Below are 17842 nucleotides of genomic sequence, written 5' to 3'. Positions count from 1 at the left end.
GCCTGACATACTTGAGCAGGCCAAGGAATCGCATGGGTTTTTCCACCAGAACGCACATACTTTGCAGAAGCAGTTCCAATTGACATCAGCTGAGGCCCATGACATTGTTGAGTCTTGTGACGACTGTCATGCACTTGCTGCGCCTTTGCCAGCAGGGGTAAACCTCAGAGGCCTTCAGGCCTTGGAGCTTTGGCAGATGGATGTCAACCAAGTTGTTGAGTTCGGTCGGCTCCAGTATGTGCATGTCAGTGTGGACACTTTCTCCTCTGCAATGTGGGCTTCCGCTCACACAGGATAAAAGACCTGCGATGTCATTGCCCACTGGAGGCAGGCCTTTGCTGTTTTAGGCATACCTTCTGCTGTGAAGACTGATAATGGTCCTGCTTACACCTCTCAGAAGGTGCAGCAGTTCCTGCAGTTGTGGGGTGTGTCACACAAGTTTGGTATCCCTCATTCTCTGACAGGTCAAGCTATCGTAGAACGTGCTCATGGTGCACTAAAGTGAGTTCTACAGAAGCAAAAATGGGGAATGCAGGGTGAAACCCTGCACAGTTGGTTGGAAAAAGCTTTATATACCCTCAATCACCTCACAGTGCCGCAGAACTCCAATAACCCGGTCATGTTGAACCATCACATTTCATTGTGGGCTTCGGATGACACGCATCAGCCTCGAGCAAAGGTTCGAGTGAGGAATTTGGTCACCAAGCAGTGGGAAGGTCCTTTTGACTGTATCGCTTAGGGGCGTGGGTATGCATGTGTATCCACAGATACTGGGGTATGCTGGGTACCTGCAAAGTGCGTTCGTCCTGACCTGCGACAGCAAAGGCTGCATCCAGCCAACAAGTGGGTTGGAGGCCATGACCAAATTGAAAGTCATCCAATGGATGGGCCATTGGATGATGACTCAGATGCAGATGACGTGAGTGGTCACCCCAATGGCCCATCCACAAGCAGACACTGATGCCAAACACATTTTCATTTTTATTTTTTGTAATGGAGAAAGGGTGAGATATAACCCTGAAATTAAAGCCTTCTGATTGTTTAGAACACTGCTTATTTTCTCTGTTATTTTCCTTTTTGATTGTTTAAAATATTGTTCGTTTTCTCTGTTCATTTCTCTTTGCTTTTTTTTCTTTTTTTTAAAGACAAAAGGGTGAGATGTCACCCTGAGAATTAAACCTTCTGATCTTGTTTTCATAGTTTCTAGCCACTTTCCCACGAAAGTAACTATAAACATAGATGTTTACACATTCCTTTAAAGATACGTCTTTTGATGGACATTTCTCACGACCAGTGTGATTGGGACGGTGGTAACCTAACTATCCAATCCCTGGTCATTATCAAGAATCTATAAATACTGGAGTCACAGAAATAAACCTTCTTTTTCCCTATCATAAATTGAGCCGTGTCCGTGTGAATCATTTCGTATCCTACAGCGACAGATGACTACTGTTGCTGTTGAAGATGAACAGATCACATGGACACAGGTCGAGGTGTGGTGAAAGAAAGAGAGAGTTTATTTTTCCTCCCAGGATTTATAGGCTTCTGACCACGGCCAGGGATTGGATGGTCAGGATAACACTTTCTCACTGCACTGGCCATGAGAGATGCCCATCACAGGATGTATAACAGAAGGAATGTACACATATCTATGTTTACAGTTACTGTCCTGGGAAAGTCCTTAGAAAACCATGTCAGCAAGCTCAGAAGCTGAGTTTTCAGGGCGACATCTCACCCTTTTTGGTTCAATAAAAAGAAAGGAAAAAAGAAAAATGAACAAAGAAACTAGCAACATTATAAACAATCAAAATAATAAATAATAGAAAAATACAATACTCCATACAATCAGAAGGCTGTAATTTCAGGGTGATATCTCACCCTTTCGTTATTACAAAAAAAAAATTTTTTTTTTTTTTTTTTTAAAAAACCAGAAAACCAACAAAACTCAAAAAAAATTAAATGAAACAAATGTCCAACATCAACACCTGCTTGTGGATGGCTCCCAATTTGGTCACAGAAGCAAAATCCATGGCCAAACTGAAAGGTGCCTGGGAAAATGTATGAAATGCTATGACAGCAGCCTGTAATTCCATCAATTGGGCTGTTCCAGCCTCATGACTCTCTAAAAAAAAAACCTAAAAACAAAACAGCGACATCAATGGAATGATTAATGTAATAAAGTTGAGGAGCAGAAACTACTCGCAGAACCTCCTCCAGCATCTACTGTGCCTCTGGGGTCAGTGTCAGAGGTGACTTTAAAATCAGAGTCCCCCTTTAATAGACCAAATAAGGGAGATAGTTCTGTTGTGGTCAGTCCCATATAGGGACACAACCATGTGAAAGTCCATTAATATTTGGACAGCATTCGTGCAGTGTCTGCACTGAATGCAAAAAAAAATAATTGCACCTCCAAATCGGGACTGTTTGTCCCAAAATCATTTTTGACCCTCAAATAATTTCAGGGAGGTTGTAGAGACGAGCAGCAGGAAACTGCTTGCAAACTCCAGAGAGGACTAGAGCCCCATATCATTGGCAAATGCCAGCAAATTTGCATGCCTTATGGCAAATCTCCATTGATATCTCTCTGTGGGCTCAGCATTAATGATAGCTGGCACCAAAAGACAAATTTCGGTCTGTCATCGGGATTCAAAGGAATTGTAAAAAGCAATCCTTCAGATCCACGATGAGGACTAGCCAATCAGCAGGAAGCATGGCAGGTGAAGGCATGCTAGCCTGCAACATCCCCATGCTTTCCATCATAGCATGAACTTTCTGGAGGTGTTATAGCAACCTCCATTTCCCAGGCTTCTTCTTGATACAGAAAACAGGAATGTCCCAGGGACTGGTCGAAACTCCAGATCACTGTGATCCAACTGTTCTTGCATCCAGTCACAGAGGGTGACTAGTCTATCATGAGAGAAGAAAGACAGAATCTGCTGAACAAAGAGTCAGTCTCAAGTTCTTCCTTGTGTTGAATGTCTCAGCATAGGGTCCAAGGGTCCATCAGCAAACCAGACAATCGTGATGTCCATGCCAGTGTCAAAACCCATAGAAGCTAATCTCTGACAGCATCTCACCAAGGATGGACAGGATGCAGACCCGTTCAGGATGATCCCTGGCTGTCAGAACAGCAGTCCATGAACCCAGGGAGGTCCAGGGAACCCGAAGCCACCATCTCCCTGCAGCTGGTTCTCAGCTCTGCGAACATAAAACTCAAAAGGCACAAGGTGAGCAAATCCAGGTCTCACAGGGATAGGAACAGGAGGCAGGAGTGTGGAGCCCATGGCAGAAATGCACCCCAGGAAATCCGAATCAACGTCCCCTAGGTGAGCAATGATGCCTTGAGCAGTGGTGTTCAACTATGCCACAAGAAGAGCACTCACGGCCTCATCCACTGGACCAAAGCATTCGGAAGCACATGGAATGCCTGATATGCTCAGCTGCACAGTCATTTTACAGGAGGACAAGGTCCACAGGCCAGCTGAAGAGGCTCCAGCAGCCTGGGACCCCTGGCCCGTCAAGGCCACCGGCTTCTCCCCCGCGGCAGCACCACCGGAGCCAGTGGTAAACAGCTCAGGACCTTGGCCTGCCACAGCCGCAGGAGGCGACGGGGGAGGCCCGGCTCCAGCCGCAGGCTCGGGTGATGCCCGGGAACCTGAGGCGGGGGGGGCTGGAGGCAGTTCAGCACAGCCCGCTCTCGGCGCGGGGGGGAACCGGGGCGCTGGTAGAGGCACAGTCGGGGAAGCCGCGGCACCGTCCCGCTCCGCTGCCAGGGGACAACCCGGGCTCCCAGGACAGGAATCCGGCAGCATGGGGCCGGCAGAACCTTGCCCGGCGTCCGCAGCACCCGCAGCACCGGTGCCCACGCCCCACGAATCCGGCACGGGGCCCGGGCCCGGCCCGTCCCCCACCACGGGGCAGGGCACGGCCCAGCCGCAGCAGGGACATGGGACGGACCCCGAGGCATGCCCCAGGGCCGGCGCCGCCCCCCGTTCAGGCAGCCCCTCATCGGTCTGTGCCGGGAGGGCATGCGGAGGCGGCGACCCCATCCCTGGCTTCCACCGCCGCGGCGCGGGCCGAGGAGGAGTTACACCCCCCGGGTCCGCGGCGCCCCTGACAGCCTGCCGGCAGGGATCCAACCCTGCCCCGGGCTTACACCGCCGGGGCGCGGGCCGAGGAGGGGTTACAGCCCCGGGGTCCGCGGCACCCCGGACAGCCTGCCGGCAGGGATCCAACCCCGCCCCGGGCCTACACCGCCGGGGCACCGGCCAAGGCGGGGTCACGCCCACCGGTCCCGCAGCGGCCCCGTTCAACCTGCCGGGGGCCCCGGCGATCCCGGGGGAGCCGACCTCGGGACCCGACCTCAGAAAGCCGCACCTTCGCCAGATCCCGAGCAGTCGGAGCACCCGGGGCTCATAACCAACCAGCAGAGCCTCGATCAGGGAATCGCCTAAAGCCTCCCAAGCCGACTGAGAAAAAATTGCTTCAACCACAGGGAAAAACCCCTCAGTTTTCCCGTACTCACACAATTGCTGAAAGTCAGCATACAAAACATCAGTTCCTCTCTGATCATGCACTGCACGCCATATCTCGAAAACCAGGCGCTCCGTAAGAGAAAGCCCAAAACCATCCATAGCCACAGACTAGACAGTACCCTGTAACATACGTGCAAGACACGTAGGGGTTCACCAGATGTTGCTGTTGAAGATGAACAGATCACACAGACACAGGTCGAGGTGTGGTGAAAGAAAGAGAGAGTTTATTTTTCCTCCCAGGATTTATAGGCTTCTGACCACGGCCAGGGATTGGATGGTCAGGATAACACTTTCTCACTGCACTGGCCATGAGAGATGCCCATCACAGGACGTATAACAGAAGGAATGTACACATATCTATGTTTACAGTTACTGTCCTGGGAAAGTCCTTAGAAAACCATGTCAGCAAGCTCAGAAGCTGAGTTTTCAGGGCAACAGACTACATCATAGCTTTGCTGGTGTACCACGGCTTCCAACTCTTCTTGTTTGTTACCCATGCTGTGTGCATTAGTATACATGCACTTCAGCTGGGCTACTGATTTCACCTCTAATTCTGGCCTACTCTCTTTGGGCCTGCTTCTGGAGAGCCCAGTTACATGCCCTTCCCCCTTTGAACCTAGTTTAAAGCCCTCTCAGTTCCACCAGTTCATGGGCTAAAGTCCTTTTGCCCTTAACAGAGAGATGGAGCCCATCTGGTTCCAGCAGGCTGGGTGCCACAGAAGTTGCCCCATGATCAAAGAACCCGAAATCCTGCTGATTACACCAACCCTTGAGCCACTTGTTGATAATGTGGGGTCTCCTATTCCTTTCATCATTTCTGTCTACCACCAAAGGGACTGAGCAAACACTGTCTGTGCTCCTGCCCTATCAACCACTTGACCCTGTGCCCTGAAGTCCCTTTTAATTGCCCTGGCACTCTTCAATCTCATCACTGCCAGCCTAGAGTATCAGCAGTGGGTAATAATCAGAGGACCGAATCAGCCCAGGGAGTCTCTCAGTAATATCCCATACCCGGGCCCCAGGGAGGCAGCAGACCTCACTGTGGGATGGGTCCAGTTGACATATGGGGCCCTCTGTTTCCCTCAGAAGGGAGTCACCTACTACAACTACCCTTCTTTTCTTTTTAATGCCAGAGATGGTGATCCATCTGACAAAGTGTAATTGGGAGGGTCACTGGGCAGATAATTTTCTTCAGTGTCATCTAGCTGACCCTCTGGATCCAGGGCCTCATACCTATTCTGAAGTGGCACCTGGGTAGGTGATGGGAGTCGGGACAAATTTCCATTACCTCCCTGCATAGGAACCCATTTCCACTCCTCTTCATCCACTGGGTGTCCTCCTATTGCCTAATTTGGCTTATCAAGAAAATGCACTATATTTCAAATATAAATATATTAACACATTATTTTTGTGCTGCGGCAGTGGAGGTTGTGCCGCGACTTCCCTGAAGAAGCTGTCCTGAAAAGGACTGCCCTGGAGAGCAGGCATGTCCTCGGCTCGGCGAGTGATTTCAGCTCAGCTCGGCTCAGCGGCAGCGTGCAGGCGACACGGAAGAAGAGACTAGAGCGCTGTGTGGCGTTCCACTTAGAACTAGCCTTTTATTCAGGCAAAGCCCTTAGCAAAGGGAGCTGGTGACAGCTGGTCTCCTGAACAGGGGAAAACTCAGGGTATTTATAGGGGAGGAGAGAAGCGGGGGGAAACTGGGATACATGTATTGGGGTGGGACGGCAGGGGAGAACACCAATGGAGTGTAACAGTTTAACATAACTAACTCAAAGCTTTCTGGGAGGGTTACTTTTCTCTCTCTTACAGAAAAGTATCTTGCCTCCAGGGGAGTGCCAGGATCTCTGGATCAGCGGGTTCCTCCGCCCCCACAACTCCCCCTTCTTTACTTGTTAAAAAGGCATCTCCCAGAGATTTGGCTAATAACCTCTTAAAACATGAAAACATACATAGGGAAATAATAATAATTAGGAAAACCCAAAAAATGTTTTTGAGGAGGGAGGCAACCCATCTTTTGAGTCCCCAGCTTCTAAAAAGGTCCTCAAGCCACCGGGGCTCCTTTTCAGTCTGGAGTTCTTGGACCGCGTGTTGGAGTCTCTGGATGCGGGCGTGGATGCCTTCACTGGGGCTGGAGAGGTTAAAGCAGCACAGTCCGTCAAATTCCTCGCAGCCGTGTCCATGGGCCAGGAGCAAAAAGTCTATGGTAGCTCGGTTTTGTAGCGTGGCATGCCTAACAGTCTCTTCATCTGTCAAGAGGTCACTCAGGACAGAGGAGGTCTGGTTGGCCTGCTTACCAAGCCAACACTCCAGGTGAGAAGGCTCACCGAGGGCTTTAGCAGCAGCTACCCACAGCAAAAATGCCGACATCACCACCCTCTTTGTGTATGACCAATCTTCAATTTGGCTAACGCAATTTTCATCTAATTGAGTGAGATCTCTCTTTTGGTGGGCCAATTCATTCTTTTTCAGCCAATCATGCATTAAAGTTGAATTTGGAGTGAGGATGGTAAGCCGTCTAAGCGTGCACGAACCTCCCTGGAGTCGGGAAGGGATTCCTGCCCACACTCTATCCCCACAGATTAAGAACACTCCCCGGGGCAGCACTCCAGGACAGTGAGAGGAGGCGGATCATGTGCTGCTGGTGTAATTGCACCATTTGGACTGATTGTAAATTTTACTGTTGGGAGTCACATTTTTCCTTGATTTAATTGCTCTGTGGTATTTTGAGGCAGGCCATGCATTGCCTACTGGGTGATAATCAAAATTTATGCAATAGGTAGCTTTGGAGGATCCCAAAAGTTCTAATACCTGGGGTTCCTCTGGTGCATGGGGCAAGATCTTTGTCCATTTGTCCCAAATGTCTACCAGGTTGGGTTCTTTCCCTGTGAAAGGGTATTCGTGGGGCTTCAAAGGAATCCCTACCAGGCAGGATGACAGAGGGTTGGTGGCACTGCCCATGGACAAGCACATATAGTCTTGTTTGAGCGTCTTTGCGAGGGTGATCCACACGTTCTCCTGGGGCTGTGCTACTAGCCAGGCCTCTACAGCTGATGTTTTCAGGAGCATCCAGATGGTTAGGAATGTCAGGAACCTAAGGATGGTTTTGCTCTCCATTTTCTATAACAGGACATAAAAGATTATCTCTGACTTTTGGAGGGGGGAGGGGATATTTTCTTTTTCCCTTTCCTCACCTGTCTCCCTCCTCTTTAAAAAAAAACAATTATAAGCGGGGAACGCGTATTAGGGATGAGGCAGTTGGTTGTTGGCGGGGTTATTCTGTGTATTGGGGACACATGACCCGACACCAGCAACAGCACAGAGGTGCACTTTGGTGTAATCTGGCAATTTGGGTTAGGCAACGAGGGCAAGAAGGGGAAGGGAGAGAGGGAAAAGAGAGGGGGAGGGAGTTAAGAAGACTTGTGTAATGTCATGGTGTTGGGCGTGACGTTGGCTGTCGTCTTGTTGCGGCCCTGGTAGCAGGATGGTTTGGCTTCTGTCTGGCTGATGGTCTGGTGGCAGGTCAGTTTGGTGGACTCTGACAATGTCTCCGTTTCCAGGCTGCAGTGGTCTGTTGTTTTTCTGGACCTGTGTGGGTCTCAGGAGACTTTGAAATTTCTGAGTCTGGTGCAGGGTTTGTAGGGCCTAAATAAGGTTTTACATTTTTCTCCGGGAGCCACTTAGGTCCTAATGGTGTGGACACACACGCATACCCTCTCCCCCAGATAATCAATGGGAAAGGTCCTGATGTCTGTTGTGATTCAGGATCCTTGATCAGCACTGGCGGCTTCTCCATGAGTTTGGCATGGGTTGAATTAGAGAAGTGCCGTATTACAGGGGGGTCAGGCTCTGTAGATGAACAATTTAGAAAGTTCATGACATATAGAGCTTTACAGAGCCTCTCAGTGGGAGGAATGATCTCTGTTCCTCCCCGCTGGTGATCAAGGACTCTTTTCAGGTTTTGGTGTGTCCTCTCCACTACTGAATGCCTGTAGGAGAATAAGGAATGCCCGTGGTGTGTTTCACTCCCCACTGATTGAAAAAGTCTCTTAATTTGTGAGAAGTGTAAGCAGGTCCATTGTCTGTTTTAATTTGTTCTGGGACTCCCAGGGTAGCAAACGCAAGGAGAAAATGTCGGATGGTATGCTTGGCATTTTCTCCTGCGTGGGCTGAGGCAAACACTGCACCAGAAAATGTGTCCACTGAGACGCGTACATATTTAACTCTCCCAAAGGACAGGACGTGAGTGACATCGGTTTGCCATATCTGGCAGCTGTTAAGTCCTCGGGGGTTAACCCCGGAGTTAACAACAGGTATTTGGAATGATTGGCAATTGAGACAGGTGGCAACTATTGCTCTAGCCTGGTCTCTGGGTAGTTTGAACATTCTAATCAGTGCAGGCGCGTTTTGGTGGAAGAACTGGTGGGACAATTTCGCTTGCGCGAAAATGTCCGGGACATTGGCTGCTCCAGCAGGCGTGGCTGTCTGCCCTCCTGTTCCCTTCGGCAATGGCACCTGGGAGGTCAGTATGTGCCCTCACATGCATGACATAGTATGGCTGCTTTCTGTGGGAGATATGTTAATTCAGAAAGCAATTTGTATAAATTTGGGTTAGAGACCTCTTTCAGAAATGCATGTTCTGCTCTCATAGCTATTCCAGCCACATAAGCCGAATCAGTCACCAGATTTAAAGGTTCTTGGAATTTCTCAAAAGCTCTGACGACGGCTGCTAATTCAGCAATCTGTGGTGATCCCTCTACCACTTGGACATCAGACTCCCACTTCTGTGTCTTGGGGTCCTTCCAAGTCATGACTGACTTGTGGGATTTCCCCGAACCATCTATAAAAACTGTCAGAGCCTTAAGCGGTGTTTTTCTCTATAATAATTTGAGGACCAAATTAAATGTGGTTTTGGAAAGTCTGTGGCCAGGTGGATGTATAGAAATTTGGCCTGAATAGCTATCGAGAGCGAACTGAAGGCTCTCATTGGTTTGGAGCAAAGGCTCCAAACTTCCAGTTGCCAATGGGAGGAAGATGCATGTGAACTCACAACCCGCAAGAGTGCGGAGACGGACTCTAGCTCTTTTAATGAGTTCAGCCACGATTTCCTGCGGAGTGGTAATGGTCTTAGTAGGTTGGTTATGTGTAAAGATCCACTCGAGGATAAGGAGTGGATCCTTCAATGCCATGTCCCATTGAAAAATGAGCGCATGTAAGCGCGGGGCCTTACCCAGGATAACCAGTTGGAAGGGAAAGCTGGGCTCGTAGCAGTGGGCTTGCCGCGAAGACAGGGCCTCCTAGACCTTGGTGATGGATTCCCGGGCCTCTGGCATGAGGGACCGCGGTGAGTCGAGGTCCTCGCTGCCGCGGAGCAGGTTGAAGAGGGGCGCAAGGACTTCCGTCATTACCCCAAGCAGAGGGCGTACCCAGTTGATGGACCCGCAGAGCTGATGTAGGTCCCACAGGGTCTTGGGGTCATCTCTGATGGTCAGCTGCTGGGGCACGACGGTCCGCTCACGGATCTGGAGTCCCAGGTAGGTCCAAGGGCAGGTGTGCTGGACCTTGTCTTCACGTATCTCAAACCCAGCGTCCTCAATTGTCTGGATAGTTTTTTTGTAAAGTCCGGTGCAGATAGTCGTCGTCAGCAGCACAAACCAGGATGTCATCCATGTAGTGGAGGATGATGGCATCTGGGAACAGGATCCTCACAGGTGACAGGATGTGGGCCACGTACCATTGGCAGATGGTGGGTGAATTTGTCATCCCTTGCGGAAGGACTAGCCAATGCTACCTCTTTAAAGGCGCTTGTCTGTTTGGGGAGGGAACTGAGAATGCAAACCTGGGGGTGTCTCAAGGATGGAAGGGTATGTGGAAAAAACAGTCCTTGATGTCAATGACGGCCAGCTTCCAATCCCGAGGGAGCATAGAAGGGGTGGGCATACCAGGCTGAAGGGATCCCATGTCTTCGATGACATCGTTGATCTTCTGGAGGTCATGAAGGAGTCTCCACCTGTCCTTGCCTGGTTTGTGTAGAACAAAGACAGGGGAGTTCCAAGGGCTATTGGACTCAGTGATGTGGCCCTTGGCAAGCTGCTCCTCCACGAGGGCTTCCAGTGCACGCAGTTTGGTCTCAGATAGGGGCCACTGATCAACCCACACTGGATGGTGCTGTTTCCAGGTGAGTTGAGGGGTGGTAGGCTTGGTGCACTCCTCAGTGACCCCCACTAAAAATCCCTGCTGGGAATCCTCAGAGAAGCCTCCCATTGGGACAGGAGATCCCGTCCCCAGAGGGTGATCGGTGCTCTCACCACAAATGGCCTGATGGTTGCCATTTTCCCCTTGGGTCCTTTGATGACAACATTCCGTTTGCTCCTCATGGAAGCTGTCATCCCTCCAATTCCTGAAATCATGCCTGCCGCAGGTTGTAATTCCCAATTGTCTGGCCACTTGGAGCGGGCGATGACGTTAACATCCGCTCTGGTGTCCAGCATTCCTGGGCGATGAATCCTTTCCCCGTAACAAAACAGGCTGCAGTCTATGATGGGTTTGCTGGAGCCCACAACCTGAGTCCACATAGCGCTGGGGTTGAGGGGAACCTGTTCTGGGCAGTCACTAGGAAGCAAAAAGGCTTGTGCCACGGGGATCTGTTCCTTTAAATAATAAAGAGGGTCTATGCAGGTCAGGGAGATGGAAATTTCATCTCCAGGGTATATAGTTTGAACCTCAGGAACGGTATGAATTTGTCCTGGAGAGTTGGTTGGATCCCCAAGTATTAAGATGTTGGAGGGACCACCTGGTGGTCCACGTTTCCCTGTGGGGATTTTGTAAATACAGTCACCCTTCATATGTAAAGAGTCTAGTTACCAATTGACGCCGCGTTCCCATCTGAAGTGCTCCATGTGATAAACAGAGACCCTTTTGTTTAAGGGGCCTGCTGGGCTTGATATCGGGGTCCCTGTGGAGGCAGGATGGTGGGTTTGGCAGGAGGGGTGGAGCGGTGCGGCATTTGATTTGATGTTGAAGTGCAGGACCATTCTGCGCGCTGCCTGAAGTTTCCCGAACACCAATTTGGTCTGGGTAACCGTTGGTGGGCTGGTGGTTGTATAGAATGTCTCTCCGGACAGTCCTTGATGAAATGTCCAGGCTCGCCACAATTCAAACAATGACTTGTGTTGGGGTCTGCAGCATAAGCTCCAGATATCCCCTCTGCCACTCCTTTAGCCACTGCAAGTGCCACTGTATTCTCACTTGAGGCAGAGGAGTGCTTGGTGCAGGCTTCAACCATCTGATCTATGTTTGGTTCGGGGTGCAGTGGGAGGGCTCGCAAAACTGCTTTGCACTCCAGATTAGCATTGGCCATTGCTATTTTTACTAATAACTCCTTTTGCGCCTGAGGGCTCTCTATTTGCTTTTCAATGATCACTTTTAACTTATCAATATACTTAATAAAGGACTCACTTGCCCCTTGCTTAATATTGGTGAAGCACTGTGTTGGCACTTTATCATCAGGGGTGGTAAAAAGAGATATCTTAGCAGCATTGGCAATATCTTGTAAGGCTGCTTCAGGGATCCTGGGCCTGATCTCGGGGCTTTTGGAAGTCACCTTCTCCTGCTAATTGCTCCAAAGTAAAATTAGGTCTGTTGGCATCTTTAGCATAAACATCTGCCAATTGTTTTAAATGTTTTTTCCACTGCCTCTCCCATAACATGTACTCTGCTGGGGAGAGAAGGCAGTTCATAATATTTTTGATGTCATGCGGGACCATGACGTGGGCAGAAAAGAAGGCTTCCAGCAAGTGTTTAAAAAAATGTGAGCCCTGGCCGTGTTCTTCAGCGGCCTTACAAAGTTCCTGCAGTTCCCTGTAGTGGAGGGACTCCCATGCGGCAACTTGTGCCCCTGCCCTGTCTTCCCTCATTACTACCGGAAAGGCAAGTATTTTCCGGGACAGAGCTGAGTTCCCCACCCGTGTGGCTTCCCTCTGCACCTCAGCCCAGGGGTCTTCATACTCAGAATCTGAATAGGAAGATTCACTGCTCTCATCTCCTAGTGTAGATAGGGGGCACTTGGTGACAGCGCGGGGCCGACTCGGGTGCCTAGGGTTGGCCCTTTTGTGATTCATGGTCCCAGGGTTTTGGGACTCTGGAGTGGGTGTGTTGCTGGGGGCGGGGCCCCGGCACGAAGGGGTGGGACCAGGGTCTGGGACGGGGAGGGGTTTCCCAATGGATGGGGCGGGGCCCGATGCAGTTACACCCATCGACGCAGTGGGGGGGGAGGAGGAACAGGACGCGGCAGGAAGAGAAGGGGTGAAGGCGGGAAAGTGGCCATTTTGGGCTTCGAGGGTGGGAAAATTGGAGTGTGAGTGGGACAAAATGACGGGGCTGGCCACACTGCCGGTGCCATCTGTGCTAACGCTAGGAACTGGGGGGGACACAACCGGGTGTGAGGGTATAGGGGAGAGGTTAGAGGAAAGACCCAAAGCGGCATGGCCAGTGCTGCCCTGGTAAGGGTAGAGAGATGGTGGCGGGGGTGTCAGGGAGACGGCAGCAGCCCTGTGCCTGGGGGCAACGTCCACCAGCCAACTAGCTCTCAGATAGGGATGAGGGTTTAGGGACACTTAGCGAGGTTGACAGGGATAGGAGTTTTAACTGGGGACCAGAAACTCCCTCTTCTTTTTTCCCCTCTTTTTCCAATGAAAAAATAATATTTTGAAACACAGGAAAAAATTTGGCAACAGAAAAATCTCCCTTTGCTTGAACAGTATATAACTTTTCCCCCTCATTATCCCAAAAATTTCCCGATTTAGCAGAATCCGCATTGATCTTAAAATGTTTAAAAACCCAGTGAATAAACCTCTTTAATTCCCTTTTAAAAAACTTAAAATTTCCCACTTTTAGGGTACCCGCAACTTGGACGTAAAAGTCCCTCTCAGGAGGGGTTAGTCCTGATCTCAAGGACTCATTCCCCATCCTTATTCACTCTCCACCCAGCAGTAAAATAGCAAAGAAAAAGAAAAAAGCCTGAAAAACCCTTCACGGGATCGACTTATCTCTTTGGCAGATGCCGGTGGGCGAAAGAAAAGCTGGTGGGCAGGTGGTCCCCTGGTTGGCCGGTCCTCAAGGGCTCCTCTTCCTTGCCCCAGATGGTAGACAAGGGTCCCAGACGCAGCCTCTTGGATAGCCTCTTGCTACAATGCAAGAAGGTTTCCTCAAGGGGTGGGAGCTCCAAACAGTGGCACGCTCCGCAGTTAAAACTGCAGGTGGGCGCTTCTTCAGAGCTTCTTCGAATGCCCCACATTTTGGCACCACTTGCCGCAGTGATGGAGGTCGTGCCGTGACTTCCCTGAAGAAGCTGTCCTGAAAAGGACTGCCCAGGAGCGCAGGCAAGTCCTCAGCTCGACGAGTGATTTCAGCTTGGCTCGGCTCAGCGGCAGAGTGCAGGCGACACGGAAGAAGGGACTAGAGCGCTGTGTGGCGTTCCACTTAGAACTAGCCTTTTATTCAGGCAAAGCCCTTAGCAAAGGGAGCTGGTGACAGCTGGTCTCCTGAACAGGGGAAAACTCAGGGTATTTATAGGGGAGGAGAGAAGCGGGGGGAAACTGGGATACATGTATTGGGGTGGGACGGCAGGGGAGAACACCAATGGAGTGTAACAGTTTAACATAACTAACTCAAAGCTTTCTGGGAGGGTTACTTTTCTCTCTCTTACAGAAAAGTATCTTGCCTCCAGGGGAGTGCCAGGATCTCTGGATCAGCGGGTTCCTCTGCCCCCACATTTTTGGACAAAGTGCTAATGAATGACATATAGGAACATTGATTCTTTTCATGCTATGCATTGCACTGTACAGACAAATCTGTCTCCATGTGACTGTAAGCACAGACACCAACCTGTTAAGGCCTTGAAGTTCACTTTTGACCTCCATTTTATGTTCTGTTCACAGTTGTTCAGCACATCAAGCGCCACAACATTGTTCTTAAAACAGAACTTGGAGAAGGAGCCTTTGGGAAAGTCTTTCTGGCTGAATGCTATAACCTCTCTCCCAAGCAGGACAAGATCTTGGTGGCAGTGAAGGTAAAAGACTCTAGGGTTTCATTATTAATTCATGGTTGCAGCTAATGCTATTGTATTTGTAAATCATCATGTTTACTGATTCTGTAGCCCCATGTAACTCCTCTAATATATGTGGAGGGGTTCACAAGGCTAATGGAGCATTAAGAGAACATGAAATTTGATCTTGCTGTGGATTATAAAATGAGATCTGAATTTTGTAAGGAAAAGGAAGAAACTGAGAGTGTCACAAAGGGGAAAATTTTTTATGATCTGAGATATGATTAGTGAAAAATAACATTTAAGTCATTAAAAATGCATGTGACATTTTTTTGTCTAGACAAAATAATCTATAACTAGTTAAGTGAATAGTCTGTATGTATATCTGCTAGGCAAAGAAGGCCTATTTTTCCATGAACTATGCAATACTTTTGCCAACCTTTGGAATTATCTGTGGGTAATTGTCATTAATATGGCTGCCAGGAATGTTATAAAAAACTTTTAGATATTATTGTCATGTGCTGTGTGGGAATCCAGAAGTCATGATATTTTGGACTATGAGGAATGATTCTTGATTATTCTCCATTCAGCCCTCCCAAAATGCAGCCCAAATGTAAAAACAACCATAACCTTGGACTTACCAATATTCAGAATAATTCTCATGTTTCTGAGGGGGGAAAAAGGATTTCTTTGGAAGCCTAGAAGAACAAAAACTATATAGTACATTGGGAATCTACCAAGAAGTAAGAATATTTCCATCATGATCATAGAGCTTGCACACCAGACTTGCTTCACCATTCCAAGCCTTTTGTTTCTCAAAATGGAATCACTGAGGTCAATTGTCATCTTCAGCTATGCATGCACACTAGAAATCAATATCAATGAAACAATACTCAACTAGAATTTGACAATTCTCCCTGCCAACAGTCTCCTGTCTCTATGTGTTCTGTTGAAAGCTGAACAAGGTGTTCAACATTTTAAGTATCTCATTTAGGGCAGTAAGAATATACATTTTAGAATCTAGGCTGTGCTTAGAGATCAGAAAATTGTCCATTCAAAATTAGGCAACCTGTGTGTACATTTTGGATCAAACCATATATCATGGTTTGACACTGGCCAAATGCCAGGCACTCACAAAAGCCATTCACTCACCCTCCCCTGCCACAGATGGGCAGAGGAGAGAAAAAAAATTAATGAAGCTTTCATGAGTTGAGATAAAGACTGGTAGAAAACACTCCAAGGGCAAAACAGGCTCAGCTTAGAAGTACAAAGTGAATTTATTACTAACGAAATCAGAGGAGGATATTGAGAAGTAAAATAAGCCCTTAAAACACATTTTTCCCCCTAGCCCCTCCCTCCTTCCCACTGACAGCACAGGGAGACAGGGCGTGGTGGTTTTGGTCAATTCATCACCCAAGGTTTTCTTCCACTGTTCAGGGAGAGGAGTCCTTCCCCTGCTGCACCATGGCTCCAAATCTCATGAGCAGCAGTCCTCCCAAAACTGCTGCAATATGAGTCCATCCCATGGGCAAACAGTCCTCCCCAAACTTCTGTGGCATGGCTCACTCGTCCATGGAGTGCAGTCCTCCAAGGACAGGCTGCTCCAGCCTGGAAGCAGGGGCCCCTCACTCCAGTGGGTCTCCCACTGGATTGTAGCCTCCTGCAGGCATCCACCCACCCCAGCGTGGGCACCCCCCGCACGGACTGTGGGTGGATCTCTGCATCCCCCATGGATCTCCATGGTCTGCAGGGGAAAAGACGCTTCACCATGGTCATCACCACAGCCTGCAGAGGAATCTCGGCTCTGGCACCTGGACCACCTCCTCCTCCTCCTTCTTCACTGACCTTGGTGTCTCCATGTTGTTTCCCTCACATGTTCTCACTTCCTTCTCTTCTCTGACTAGAAGAGAAAACTGCACCCCTTTTTTATGATTTTCTTCTTAAATATGTTATCACAGAGGCATTACCAGCCTCTCTAATTGGCCCAGCTTTGGCCAGCAGCATGTCCATCTTCAGAGCCATCAAGGATTGGCTTTGCCAGACATGGTGGAAGCTTCTAGCAGCTTCTCACAGAAGCCACCTCTGTGCCCCCCCACTACCAAAAACCAGGCCATGACAAACCAACACACCACACAGTAAAAGAATTCCAGCAGATCATCTTTTTGAAATTGTAAACAAGAAAGAGTTTTGCCTCTGACGGTGAGAGAACACAAAAAGAGGACGGATTTGTACAGAGAACTTCTTGTTAGCAAACTAAAAGCCTTTCCATTCACTTGCTCCCTCTGAAAATCCTGACCAAATGGAGCTTAGCACTTAATCTACTGTAAAACACTATAACTTCACTATATGCTCATCTTTCTCACTGTAATTCACAATGAAGATCATTCCAAATTTAAAGGGAGAGATGTCTCCATGAGTTTAGATTACATCCATAATTCTTCTGGAACAGAATATTTTTTCAAATACAATTTTTACAGGGTCCTTAATAAACAACTTGCATGTAGCCCTGGAAGGATAAGAAGAAAGAATTATGCTTGTAGACAAGTTATGCCTGTTCAGTAATGCAATAAGTACATCTGCCTTTTCCAACTGCTCCAGCCCAGGACTTCTCCTGCCTGGTCCCTGGAGCCCAGCCCAGTGCCCATGGACTCGAGGTCTCTATCCAGACTGAGGGAAGCAGCTGCTGCTTTCCTAGTTTCAGATTCAACCAGCAACAAAGCTTCACAGGTATTCCAAAGACACACACAGACGTACAGACAGGCACACACATCCACACACACGGCGGATACTGACACAGACGGTCACAGAGTGTCACAGATAAGGCAGTGCTTTCAACAGTGCCTACATATAGTCCCAGAGATTTGACATTATTGGCATGAGTGAAGCATGATGGGATGAGTCCTGTGACTGAAGTGCTATGTTAGATGGTTACAGGGTCTTTAGGAGGGACAGGCAGAACAGAAGAGGTGGGGAGTGGCATTGTATGTAATGGAGGAGCTAGAATGTATGGAGCTTACAGTTGGCAACGGCATGGTTGAGATCCTCTGGGTAAGGAATAAGGGACAAACAAATAATGCAGATGTCATTATGGGAATCTACTATAGACCATCTAACCAGGACAATGACACCAATTAATTATTCTTCAAGGAACTAAGGGATACCTGCAAATCAACTGCCCTTGTCCTTATGGGGGACTTTGAATTGCTGAATATTAACTGGAACACCACACAGCTGGCACAATTGGGTCCAGAAGATTCCTAAG

General features: G+C 48.9%; 1 protein-coding gene across 1 annotated transcript in view; it reads left to right on the top strand.

The window, feature by feature from the left end:
• LOC131591640 (BDNF/NT-3 growth factors receptor-like) overlaps window positions 1-17842 on the top strand; it is a 660084-nt gene that overhangs the window by 508919 nt on the left and 133323 nt on the right. The window contains exon 14 of the mRNA XM_058862552.1: window positions 14474-14604. Coding sequence (XP_058718535.1) covers window positions 14474-14604 — 131 coding nt within the window. The remainder of the gene's footprint in view (window positions 1-14473; window positions 14605-17842) is intronic.

Source organism: Poecile atricapillus, chromosome W (genome assembly GCF_030490865.1).
Source record: "Poecile atricapillus isolate bPoeAtr1 chromosome W, bPoeAtr1.hap1, whole genome shotgun sequence".
Lineage (NCBI taxonomy): Eukaryota > Metazoa > Chordata > Aves > Passeriformes > Paridae > Poecile > Poecile atricapillus.
This window is presented reverse-complemented; position numbering and strand designations above follow the sequence as displayed.